Source organism: Nesoenas mayeri, assembly GCF_963082525.1.
Source record: "Nesoenas mayeri genome assembly, chromosome: 2".
In the NCBI taxonomy this organism is placed as follows: Eukaryota; Metazoa; Chordata; class Aves; order Columbiformes; family Columbidae; genus Nesoenas; species Nesoenas mayeri.
In genome coordinates, this window is record NC_137543.1 from 151478287 (window position 1) to 151490451 (window position 12165).

Here is a 12165-nt window from a genome sequence, read left to right on the forward strand (position 1 = left end):
ATTGTAATAGTAGCATGCAGTTCGGTTTGGATTTTTTTTCCTCCTAAAATGAAAGTAGCGACATTCAGGAACCTGCTTTACGCATCTATTGGAAACAGTAAGAGAACGCTTTAAGGTGTTTAATTTCAAGTGCATTATTTCAAAAAATAACCTGTTTTGAAGTGACATAATTTGCAAAGTTTAGTTTTGCAAAGCATGAAATGATGAATGAAATTGTGGAAATACCTATACGGTTCAAAACCATGGTAGGTCTGCCTGTGAACAGAGAATACAGAGGACATTAGTTTCTTTGTGAGACGTTTATATTTTGCAAAACTGATTAAAAGTCCTGTCCTGTGCACAAAAGTAATTTGACAGCTACTGCTGAAGTTTAGGTCTGAGGGTATTTTTGGGCAAGCAAAAGAAAAGGAGTTGGACTGTGACTTCTGGTTTTGGTGTATCAAATGCTGGATTATGAGTATTTTGCTTTTTTCTGTGGTAATGATTATCAGTGACTGCAGATCTGGCATTTTGATGAATTAATAGAAAATGTTTAGGAAGACAGAGTGGTACAAATATGAGAGACTGTCAGAAAATACAAAAACATGTTTAAAAACTTGATATGTATTTTTAACAGGTGTTCAGTGAATGCAGCACCTCAACAGATATCAGAAGCATCTAAAGAAGTAGAGAAATTTATAAAAAGCATTGGTAGAAGTAAAAAAGAGAGAAAACCTGTCCGTCCCCATGTAATTGAGGTAAGAAATTACGTCATTTGTGACTAGAGCATGAAATGCAGTTGGGTTTGATGTTGTGTAAAGACCACTGTGCAATCAGGAGAAGATCATTTGAACTCGGATACCACGTCCATGTGAAGCTGTCTGAAGAAATGTGCCAGAGCCAGCTCTGTGGTAAACTGCGCTGTGTTTTGCCACAGAGGCTGTCTGCGCCTCGGTAAAACAGACCAGAGTAATCCTGTACATCAGCTGTCAAGCCTTACCCTCGGGTTATGGCTTTTGTGTGGGATGTGGAAAAAGAAATTCTTCCTTTCTCTGTCATGTGAAACTGTAATTTCTTGATTTAGCTGAGCTTTACTTGAAATGCTGGCCAAAAGGAAATAGGGCGTGACATGCAGTTTCTCAGTTGCGTAGGAAATTGTTTTATTATCTGGATGTTCAGGACATTTGGCACAAAATGTGTTTGGCTCAATAGAGTTGACAAAGGATTTGCTCTTTCAGCATGCAGATCTGTCTTAATCTCTGACCAGACTGGAACAGGCTGCCAGTTCCCTACCCGTGGGGGAAATGGTAGTCTGAAACTGTCTGGCTGCCATTTAATCTCTGTCTTGGTGTCTTTCGATGCCAAATCACTCTTGAAGGGAAATTTATTTGGCATTTACTTAGAAATGCAAGTTTAAAGAAGTACTAGTGTAGCTTGCTTATGTTTATGATGACATGGTCTGATGGTGGTTTCAGAAAGGTTTGAAGGGCAGAAGTTGCATTTGTAGTGTTCCTGGACTAAATTGTTAAATCATCTTTTAATAAGAAGGTTGGGTCTCTTGTAGAAATCTTCAGAAGTCAAACCCATGGGAAGAGAAATGCTCACTGGCTTGCAGATCACAAGGAAACTGGTTAATGTAAGTACGTTATTGGTTGGGGATATTGGTATTAGAGGACTGTTACATCAGTTCTGCCCTCAGACTGTTGTGTTTTTGAAGTAGCCATCAAACTTCTTCATCCTTCAGTGTCATCCTTTTTGGTCCTGGCTTGAAGGTCATTTAGCCAGCTTCACAGCCCTGTGCAGGCAAATACCTGCTTGTGCTGTGTCTTGTAAGCAGTGCTTATTTTACTTTCGGCCTTGTTTCAGAACCAGACTTGTGTGGTGTCGCTCCCAGTTTAGCCCCTTCCTTTCCTTCCTCTCCTCCCTCAATCATTCCGAATGTGATGACACCTAACAGAAGAGCATCAGTGACAATTCAGTAAAACTGAAAATCTGTATTTGGTGTCAGGAGAGAGAAACAGCTCAGCACACCCTTCTTTGCGAAGAAAGCAGGGAGAGCTCAGCCCATGGTTTTGCTTGCTGACCAGTCATGTGTGCGCTGCTATCCTTGGCCCAGGCAGCCAGAGGCGTGCGAGGGGCTGCGAAGCCTGTCTCTAAAATTAAGAAAGGCTTGGAAACATTGAAATGGGGTCATAAAAGCCACTGGAGGTGTGTAAGGCTCTGCTCATGCTGAAGTAAGCGCACAAGCAGGTGTATGTGTGAAAGGGACAAAGAGGCGAGTGCTGCAGGGGCCTGGAGCTGTGAAGAGGACTGGAAGTTTTGAAGTGGGGTTGTAAGGAAGAATTGAGTTTATTGCAGGGGATGTTTGAGCAGAAATTCATATAGCTGCTGCTGTTCTTTAATAGTTTGCTTTTTTGTGTGTGTTTCAGTTTCTGAATCTGTTTTCAATATCTAAAATGAAGTAGGTGGATTGAAATATGATGTGGTGACCACGTACTTATGTGGACAGCAGCGGAGAGTTACCAACACTTGTTTCAATCCAAGTAAAGACTTGGCCAGTCAAAACTCATCATAACACAAGGCCTGCACAATGAGAAGCCGGTGTGCAAGGATGGGCAGCTGATGTACAGTGCCCATGTACTTTAGTTTCCCAGGGCAATTCTATGTACTGGATTGTTAATATGGGCACAAGTGAAATGTCAGTGATCGCAGTGTAGGTCAAGCATTTAGCATTTGTGTGTCTGTATGTTTGGCAGAATTTTACAGTTCTCAAAAAAACCCAGTTCTCAAATGGATAACTGGTCTCATCTCTGCTAACTGTGACAATAATGTGTTTTTCTCCTAGGATCCTACTTTCAAACCGTGCCAGATGAAGACCCATTTCGTACTGCCCTTCCCAGTGAACTATGTCGGGGAATGCATTCGAACCGTTCCCTACACAGCTGCAGACTATGCCAGGTGGGAAGCAGAATCAGCAGGACCTTTCTACATATGTTGCAAAGCACAGAACAAAATTGAATGTGTTAGTCTGATCACAGAAAACGGAGTGTCAATAGAAAATGCTTTGCAGGGCATTTGTCACAAATTCTTTAGGGAGCAATCTTTGCATGGCTAGGTCCAGAAATGCCCTGTTTCAGTAAATACTGAGATTAAGTAACAAGGGGCTACTGCCCCCCAACTTCCAGATAAACAGCCCTGCCTACTTGGATGTGTCTGAATTGAAAATCCCATTGCACATAGCAAAGTTTAGGAGGCTGCTTTTGTGTTTCATTACGATGAAATAAATGGAAATAAGGAATGTTCCAAAGCAGTGCCAGTCTTACAATGATGTCACATTATTCAGTTACTAGAAAATATTTAGTATTGTTACTGTTGTAAATTACAGGAAACAATGCATTGCAGGTGCAGGGATCTTTGTGAGCTTTAGTGGAAGTTGAGAATACTGTTATCCAGTTAATGTCTTTGTTGGTATTTCTTTCATTACAGCCTTCGAATTCTTGCACAGTTGATGACAGCTAAATTCCTACATAGAGAAATCAGAGAGAAAGGAGGGGCTTACGGTGGAGGTGCCAAACTTAGTCACAGTGGCATATTCACTTTCTACTCCTACAGGTAACAGCAGGTTCATTCTTTCCTGTTCACACTGACTGCGCTTGCATGTATCTTATTTTTGACTTAGCTGCAGCTCTCTTTCAATACTAAGTGAAATAAAAAGCATGTTGAATCAGAAGAAAGTGATTCAGTGCTGATGATGTTAAGATTAGTTGCTTAAGGTATATCAGTTTCGTTAATAAACTCCTCCTTATTTTCTTTGGTTTCTGTCCTTGGGAAAGACGAACTTATCTCTGCTGGAAGCAACCATTGTTGCATCTCTGTACTTAGGTGTTTGTTGTCTCGGTACCAGATTTATGTAAAACTGGCTTTCACTTGTTTCTTCATGAGTTGAGGAAGCCCTAAAAAAGGGATTGAAGACTATTCTAAATCTGAGACCAGGAAGCAGAATAATGTTGATCCCTAAGGTCCTGGTTTTGAAAATACGCAGCCTCCTTTTGGTGACTGGCTGGAATCATCAGGGGCTGAGCGGAAAGCATTGCTGCTCATGAGCTACAATTGCTTTCTCCTTTTCTTCTTTTTTTTGCCAGTCCAGAACAATTATCTCACAGTGGTCTTACCAAAACACTTTTAGGTGAAATTTGCACTGACAGTATTAAAGACTAGTTATATTCCCCCCTAAAAATATAATGTGGCTGGAGCACTGGCTTGAATCGTTTTCGTAGACCGAAGGCAGTTTAGCACAGTACTTGACTGAGATTCATAGCTAAAACTTGAGCAGCTTTTCCTCTCTGTGAAGCTTCAACATGGTAGGACATGTCCTGGTGAGTATTTCAGTAGCTGTTAACCTGTTGCACCTGTTTTGCAGGGAGCAGGAACAGGTATAGCAGGAAACACAAGAAGATACGGGATATCATAAATATTACCGTTGTCGATATTAATGGCAGTTACATTTACTAAGCTGTTGTAGCAAATTGATAACACGTTGTAAAAATAGGGCTGGTTCACCATCTTTTTAAATGCCAGTTCTCTACGCACTACCTGGGAACCGCTTTTAGGCAACTGAACTTGCTGCATTTATCTAAAATTCAAAATATGCCTGGTTTGCAACGCTTCTTTCTTCTGAAAAAAGAAACCCAAACCAAACCTCAAAACCTCTTTTTGTAAACAAAGTTTATCATTCTGTTTAATCCCCGTGTATGTATGTTTGTTTGGCATAGCAAACTATGAGTGAAATTAGAACAAAGCAATGACAGTATTTAATTTTGTAAGACTAAAGTAATTAATTTTATTTATTTTTTTTTCCTTCTAAGAGACCCGAATTCCTTAACGACCTTGAAAACATTTGAGAAAGCAGTTGAATGGGCCAAATCTGGAGAGTTCACACAGCAGGATATCGATGAAGCTAAGCTAGCAGTATTTGCTGCTGTAGATGCACCAATAGCTCCTTCAGATAAAGGTATCTTCTCACCAGCCTCCCAGTGTGGCCAGTGTGGTTTTTTTATTCAAGTTTAAAGTGAATAAGATAGTTTGCACATAACAAAATTCGTTGGCCGATGTAAGACAATTGCAATTTCAACAAAGCAGCCAATTCCTCTTGTTCCCTTTCAGAGACACCTCATGCATTCAGTCTCTACTGAAGTTTTTGTTTTCATGCTGTTCCTTATCGTCAGGTGAATATAGATGGAGATAGGAGATGGAGGTAGACTGAAGAAACAACTTTAGGCTTGGAAAGGGCATTAAATGCAAGCAAATAAAAGGAAATATTGGTCTTTTGATTAAAAAAAAAAGTTGGAAAGATAATTTTCCTGACATAGGTCTATGTATGAATGTCTCTAACCTTTCATGTGTACTTTTTTTGAAGAATTATAAAAGTCTGTCCGCTATGGCAGTGAGTGTTATCTTTACATATCTGCATTCTTATGATGGCTTGGTAGCATCTTCACACCTTTCTAGTTTGCTCACATGTTCCTTTGTTTTCTTTGCTTATTCCTCTGCTATTCTCAGCTTAATTTCAATCCAAAACTTTCTAAGCTATTATTGAATACATTCCCTTCCTATACATAAAGGAATTATAAGGTTAAAATTAGCATGATTTTAATATGTACTTATATTAACACTAACTTATTAAACAAGAAAACTTAACATGAAGCTTAAGGAACTTGGTTTTGTTCTGGGCAATTAAGAAAAGAGTAATCCATTTTAGATGCATACGAGTGAAATGTGTGCATATTGAACGCTGATGTTTGAATGGAGCTATGACAAATTCAGTGACCCACTGAACAGAGGAATGTTGTTCAATAGGCCTGGATGCTGCTGCAGAAATACCTGCCCCTTCCTACCACCTTATTGTCATCCCTGGGCCCTCCCTAAGGGCTTGAGCTGCCATATCCAGCTGTGAAGTGAGCCCCAGTTGGCAGATGTCCTCCCAAACCGCTTTGTTCCCCCTCTGATTATTTGCATGCCAGAAAGTTTTTCCATTATTATTTTGGAGTTCTCTGGTTGTTCATGTACCTATAATATTAATATTGGAATACTGTAGGCAACTGTTCTAAGCATTAATGCATTTCTACGTGGATTTCTGTGTGTAGTACAAAAAGGTAATTAGACCTTGCAGGTATGTTACAGCTGATAGCAAACTTAAGAGTTTGTTATTATAAACCATAAGAAGATTAGAAGCTTCATGAAATGCAGTTTGGCTGAAATGCTGTTAAAAACTACTGAGACTCTAGAATGAATCACATTAGGGTGTTTAGGTTTTCCAGACCACCATTATGTTTAGATTTTTGACAAATTATATCATTTGCCAGAATAGAATATGAAATTTTGTTTTCCTAAATAGGAAACTCTTACTACCTCAGAAAATTATATACCTGGTTCTGACCTTTGAATAACAGTCAGATATTGTCTCAGAACAGTGGCCTAGTGGTGGTCTCTGTTTTTTCCTCTCCAGCACACATCTCTGTTGGAGTTTGCACTCCTTCGTGCTTTAAATAGTTGTAATTGAGGTTCCAGTCACCAATGCAGCCTCTGGTTTTGTTTTTTTTTTTAGGAATGGGTCATTTCTTGTATGGGATTTCTGATGAAATGAAGCAGTCACACAGAGAACAACTTTTTGCTGTCAACAGTGATAACCTGGTTGATGTATCAAACAAGTAAGTCAGTTCTCAATTTAGGAAAATGTTTACCTGAAAAATAGAACAAAACTCTAATTTGAAGAAGAAAACAGCTTGTTAAAGTTGTCGTAATACAAAGTTCTTGAATTTCCTCCCTCGGCCTTTTGTACTATTTTGATTACTTGCTTTTGTAACCGAGAACAAGAGGTGTTAATTATATCCTGCTTACTGCATTTCATCAGATGTAACTTCCTACATTCTGAGTTTGTGGGAGATTTTTTTACTTTTGAAGGGTCCAGAAACTGTCTGGACAAACAGTAACCTCAGCCATCCAGCTCCTGGCTATGTGAGCTGGTTCTTCTAGGCTTGTAATATTTTTTAGACTTAAGGATTCCACTACTGAAGAATACAAGGTTAAGGAAAGGCTAGTTAGGGCTACAGCTTAGGAGACTTGTATTGTGACTGGGGAGAAACCACTGCAAATCCAAAAGATGCTGTAAAAGCAAACAGTGGGTACATATCAAACAGAATTTCTTCCTGAGATGGGATTATTTTTAACTTGGATAGCAGAGTTACGGATACCTGAATGCAGCAGCTTCTCATTTGTTACTGTTTTTTTTCTTGCAGGTATCTTGCAGCTGGGAAGAGCACTCGTGGTCAAGCTGTACTTGGCCCAGAAAATGCAGATATCACCAAAGATCCCTCATGGGTCAAAAGATGAATTGCTGCTGAACATGCACGCTAATACAGAACCAGCGAATCTGTGTGACTACGTCATTAGTTTTTTTGTAGTAGCTTTTAACGTGCTATGGTCCAACTTCTGTGTCCATTGCTGCTTTTAACAGCGACCAACAGAACAGTTAAAAGCTGTCCGTTAAACAACTATGTGAAAAATCTTCTGACCATCCAGTAGTTGAGAGCAAGAATGATTTGCTGTTACGGCAAAGACAGACTTGATATTTTACTGAAGACTCACTCCCCCAGTTGCATATGAATACTATATAAATTAATATTTTTGTATACATAAAACTCTAGAGTTTTAAATGGTGTTTGTTTGAAATTATGTCTGCTGTTGGATATATAAAGAGCTGTCTCTCATACAGATTTCATTCTTCAGTGTGATGATTCCAGCCTCCTTACCCTGAGCCACAAGGTAGAGGAGCTTTGAGACAGCATAATTTACTCCCCATCAAGCCAAGTTTGTAGCAAACTGCAGCACAGGCCACAAATCACTAATGAATCAGTGTACAGTGTATTTTATCTTGCCAATCTGGGCAACATTCAGTCGTGTTTTGATATGACACAGTCTAGTATTTAATTTTTGGTCAAGGTCCAATTAACAGAAACTGGCATGGGGAAACATCTTTGGCTGTGTTTGTCAGACTAATTTGAAAAATCAATTTTACCCTTTTTTGTCATTGAGTTTATTTTAATAGGTTCGAAGAATCTGAAAGGAAACATGAAGCAAAGACCAGATTATGCCCTTCTGAATGTCAAGAAGTTTTTTGTTTTTCTTGAAAAATATTTTTATGAGCCATGTATAAGGGGAAGGGATTCAGAGCAACAACAAAGAGCTTTCCCTGCATGGTTACTGAAAGAAAAGGGTAGGTGCTTTTTTCCTTCCCTGGACTGTACATACTTCATGAAGCACTAATCCCCCAAATTGTTCAACAGCAAGTGAATACAATTTCTGACAAGTCACACATGGTGTTTGCAACAGTACTTTATTTCACTTCAGATACATTAAGCACATCCTGTAACTCAACACAAAGCTAGCCATCTACATGTATTTTTGGGGTGTAAGTACTCTGAAACAAAGTGCAGTAGATGAGTAACTTACAGAGTGCATAGAACCGTGTTGCACTTACTGTTAAAGGGCAGTATCAGTACATGGTGCTTCTCCATTAGATGCTAAGGGTTTGTTTCAAACATAACACAAATACAGGACAAAATCTGTGTGACTGTCTTGTTTCACGTAAAGTGCTGGTACAATAATTTAAATGTTACAAAACAAAGCTGTAACGATTCTAAAGCATTGTTACTCACAATGTGCATCTATGACAGTAATCTAAAAGTGATCTCTTTAGATGGCTCCGGTTTCTGCTTCCTTTGGGCTGTGCATAGCAACATGCTCCAGCTGGCCGGAATCTGAGACATCATAACTAGTCTTGTATTTGGCCAGGATTTTCATCAGTGGTCGCAGCTTCAGCCACCATTGCTCCTTGGGAATCCTGTGTCTGTGTAAGACCGGTGTGTGGTGGGAAAAAAATAAAAAAGGTGATTTACTTGGTAGCTACAACAAACATATTTTGTAGGTCATTTGACAACGCGAACAGTAACTGCATTCCTTATAAACAGGATTAGATACGACATTTATGGTGGGATGTAAACACCCAAAATGAATACTGAGAATACTAAAGGAATTAATAGATTTTACTGTCAAATATGTTCTTTAAAGGTAAGTAAAATACCAAATTGTTGCCCCACTAAACAGTACCCCAAGTAAAGTAATTCTAGGCATTAGAACAAAGATAATTATGAGAAAGTTATTTAAAAACACCAAGATTTCCAAGTATAAGGAAGAGAAAGCAAGAAGGGCATTGTTAGAAAAGTGAACATCCAGCGGGAATTACTGGCTGAATGCAGGCCAAAGACAAAAGTGGGGTAAACCAGTTGGCACATGCTGTGTTGTTCGTTTGATGTGGTGAAAGAGAGCCTGTGTTGAGATGTTTAAAATGTAAGCAGCGTATACATACACAAAGTCTGTTTCAGTCTTAAGCTCAGCCACGGGTTGGAAAACAAGGTTGCGTCTACGCATTCCCAGCAAACAAACTGAGTCTTCAGTATTGGCAAATACTTTTCCTAAAAGAATGAAATAATTCAGGATCTTTCTTACACTTGTAAAGGCAAACACTCTTTTTCTGTAATTAAACTGAATAGGAAGCTTATGGTAGCTTAATTCCAATTACTGAATACTTAATGTAATGATAAGACATCAATTAGTACTTTAATAGGGTTAGAAGATCCTTGTTTGTTTGATTTGGCTTTGGTGATTAGCAATGAAAATGCAGTGCAATTAAGTAACAATAAAACAGAATTTTAACATCCAATTTTAAATTAGATTTTAGTAAATAACACTTTACAAAAGTTCCCAAAGAAGATATATTACCTTCTTCTGTCTCCCATGAAGCCACCATGAAACAAAAAGGAAGAACAGATGTAACTATATAACCATCAATTCCTTCATGCATGAAAAACTGCAAACACACTGGCATTTTTTAAAAGGAAGATAAGAAAACAGCTATCTGAATTACTGACTTCCCTTGAGGAGAAATCATCTTACAGCAGGAAGCACAGCAAGGCACTACTGAGTAATAAAAACATAGTCGCCATACTTCTTTCCCTCTTGATTAACAAACAAATATACATTAGTTTACATAGTACAGTAGTCTTACATACTGATAGACAATGAAAGACAGTACTATCAAGAGAGCACCAAATATTTCTGTACCTTTTCGGTAGGTTTCTTTCAGTTTTTTGGAGATCCACTGCATAGCTTTTGCAGATATTTTTGTCCCAAAGTTTCTATCAAATGGTGAAGGTGCACCACCCTGTGTGAAAATTTAACTGGGGGTTAGTTTAGTTATCGAACCAGTATTTGTGTCTTTTTATCAGTCACCTCTGTTAATGGCCTGCTCTACCTCTTATTTCCATTTCCCCTACTGAGGAAAACAAAGAAACCAAAAACCACACTGCACGAATCAAGCTAAAACATTTAAAATTCACGTTAAACACCTCTAGAATTCTCATGGAATCAATGACTCTTTTAACTTAGGTAAACAGGGGGCTGCCCAGCTGCCATGGGGCAACCTGGGTTCAGCAGAACATCAACCGGGAAACTGCAGCAACACATGTGCTGACTCTGTCAGCGGGGACAGCTGGAAGGGGGACGCCCATAGTGCCGTGTACATAACAGCTGCACTGGGACTTTTAGACTAGTAATTGCATTATTTCTTTTTTCTTTTTTGTTCTTCTTTCATTCCAAGTATTACAGCACCCTTTATATAGTTCTGGAAACAAAAGTGTTGTTATGAGGGGTTTTTTTAGACCCTCTGTCTATATTACATACAGTATGACTTTTCTATCCATTTTCTATGCAGCAGATGGGACTGAAATCATATGTGAAGTGGTTCCAAATAGATTCTTTGACTAATGGCTGGTCCTGACCTTCAAAATAAACTTTGTTACATTTTATGCAGAAAGTGCCAACCTCAATGTTGAATAATCTAAAAATATGTAAGCGGAATATACAATATAGCTTAAAATGACTTTAAAGGTAAGACAGTTGTTTCACTACTAGTACTTGAGAAATTTGGCTCCTCATAGATTTTTTTACTCTACCTCAGTCCTGGTGGTTACTGTAGCCAAATTAGAAACTCATTATTTGCCTACTAACAAGCAGTATAGTGAGATAAAGAGATGCAAGGTACAATGACCACAAGGAGTAGCTCACTACTGTTTCTTCTACAAGAACAATCTACCTGCATGTATTTTCTTAGTGAAATCTCATATCTTCCAGGGTTCAAAAACCAGATACATTACAGATGGGCAGGTGTGTTCTAATAATATATCACAATAATAATAAGATAGCTGTATTATCTATTAAAAAATGTAGTTGTTTATTAATATAGACAGGGAGGAATAAAAATGAAAATCATTAAGAATCTAAGGCAGCTTTTTTTCCTAGATTTTTAAGAAGGAATTGCAATAAAATACAATCCCAACAAAAACTTCTGAGTAACCAATGAACAGAAATCACAGTATCACAGTATCACAGTATGTTTGGGATTGGAAGGGACCTCAAAAGATCATCTAGTCCAATCCCCCACACACTTTTTTTTTTAGTTTAATTCCTAATCAGACTGGCTTGAAATGCTTGAATAGTGTGTGATATTTGTTTATAGAAAGTTACTTTTGTCTGTAATTTTAAGTTCATTCTCACCTGCTGCATGTGGCCCAAGACATTTTTTCTACAATCAAACACTCCTTTTCCTTCTTCAGAATACAGCTGATAAATGAAGTCAGTTGTGTAGTTCTCATTGCAGTTCTCATTTCTGTAACAATTAAGGCCAGATACAGTTAGGAAATTTACTGTTCATTAGTGGATGCCATTACAGCTACTGAATGACAAATGTTTTCACATTTTCTTGATACCAGTACTGATGGCTTGGATATTTCCATCTAATTGCACACATTCACTTTTATGTAACATGCTCATGATTTTTAAGTCTGCATTACTTGTACTATACTGACATCACTGGTAGGTCACTTGGAATCCTTTGTTGAATAAGGTGCTGAATAACATTATTTTAGGTCTGACATTATGCAGAGGAAAAACTGCATTAAAACAAAAAGTCGTTGACATCGACATCCATTTTGCCCTTTATAAAAGCATGCATAATGAATAATACCTTAGGCTGTTCCTTACCAATATCATATATGCAGCATATTTTTCACT

The 12165-nt window shown here is 38.3% G+C and overlaps 2 protein-coding genes across 5 annotated transcripts in view; one reads left to right on the top strand and one right to left on the bottom strand.

Moving 5' to 3' along the window:
- Positions 1-7624, top strand: part of PITRM1 (pitrilysin metallopeptidase 1) — a 28803-nt gene extending 21179 nt beyond the window's left edge. The window contains exons 21-27 of the mRNA XM_080339511.1: positions 617-737; positions 1544-1615; positions 2825-2937; positions 3466-3591; positions 4845-4990; positions 6584-6686; positions 7275-7624. Of these exons, the coding sequence (XP_080195637.1) occupies positions 617-737; positions 1544-1615; positions 2825-2937; positions 3466-3591; positions 4845-4990; positions 6584-6686; positions 7275-7368 (775 nt within the window). The 3' untranslated portion in view covers positions 7369-7624. The remainder of the gene's footprint in view (positions 1-616; positions 738-1543; positions 1616-2824; positions 2938-3465; positions 3592-4844; positions 4991-6583; positions 6687-7274) is intronic.
- An 884-nt stretch (positions 7625-8508) lies between these two features.
- The window catches only part of PFKP (phosphofructokinase, platelet), a gene marked incomplete at its 5' end in the record, with an annotated part of 48986 nt that continues 45329 nt past the window's right edge, over positions 8509-12165 (bottom strand). For all 4 annotated transcript variants that reach the window (XM_080339828.1, XM_080339827.1, XM_080339826.1 and 1 more), the window contains 4 exons: positions 8509-8884; positions 9404-9509; positions 10159-10258; positions 11650-11761. In XM_080339828.1, the coding sequence (XP_080195954.1) occupies positions 8731-8884; positions 9404-9509; positions 10159-10258; positions 11650-11761 (472 nt within the window). In that variant the 3' untranslated portion in view covers positions 8509-8730. The remainder of the gene's footprint in view (positions 8885-9403; positions 9510-10158; positions 10259-11649; positions 11762-12165) is intronic.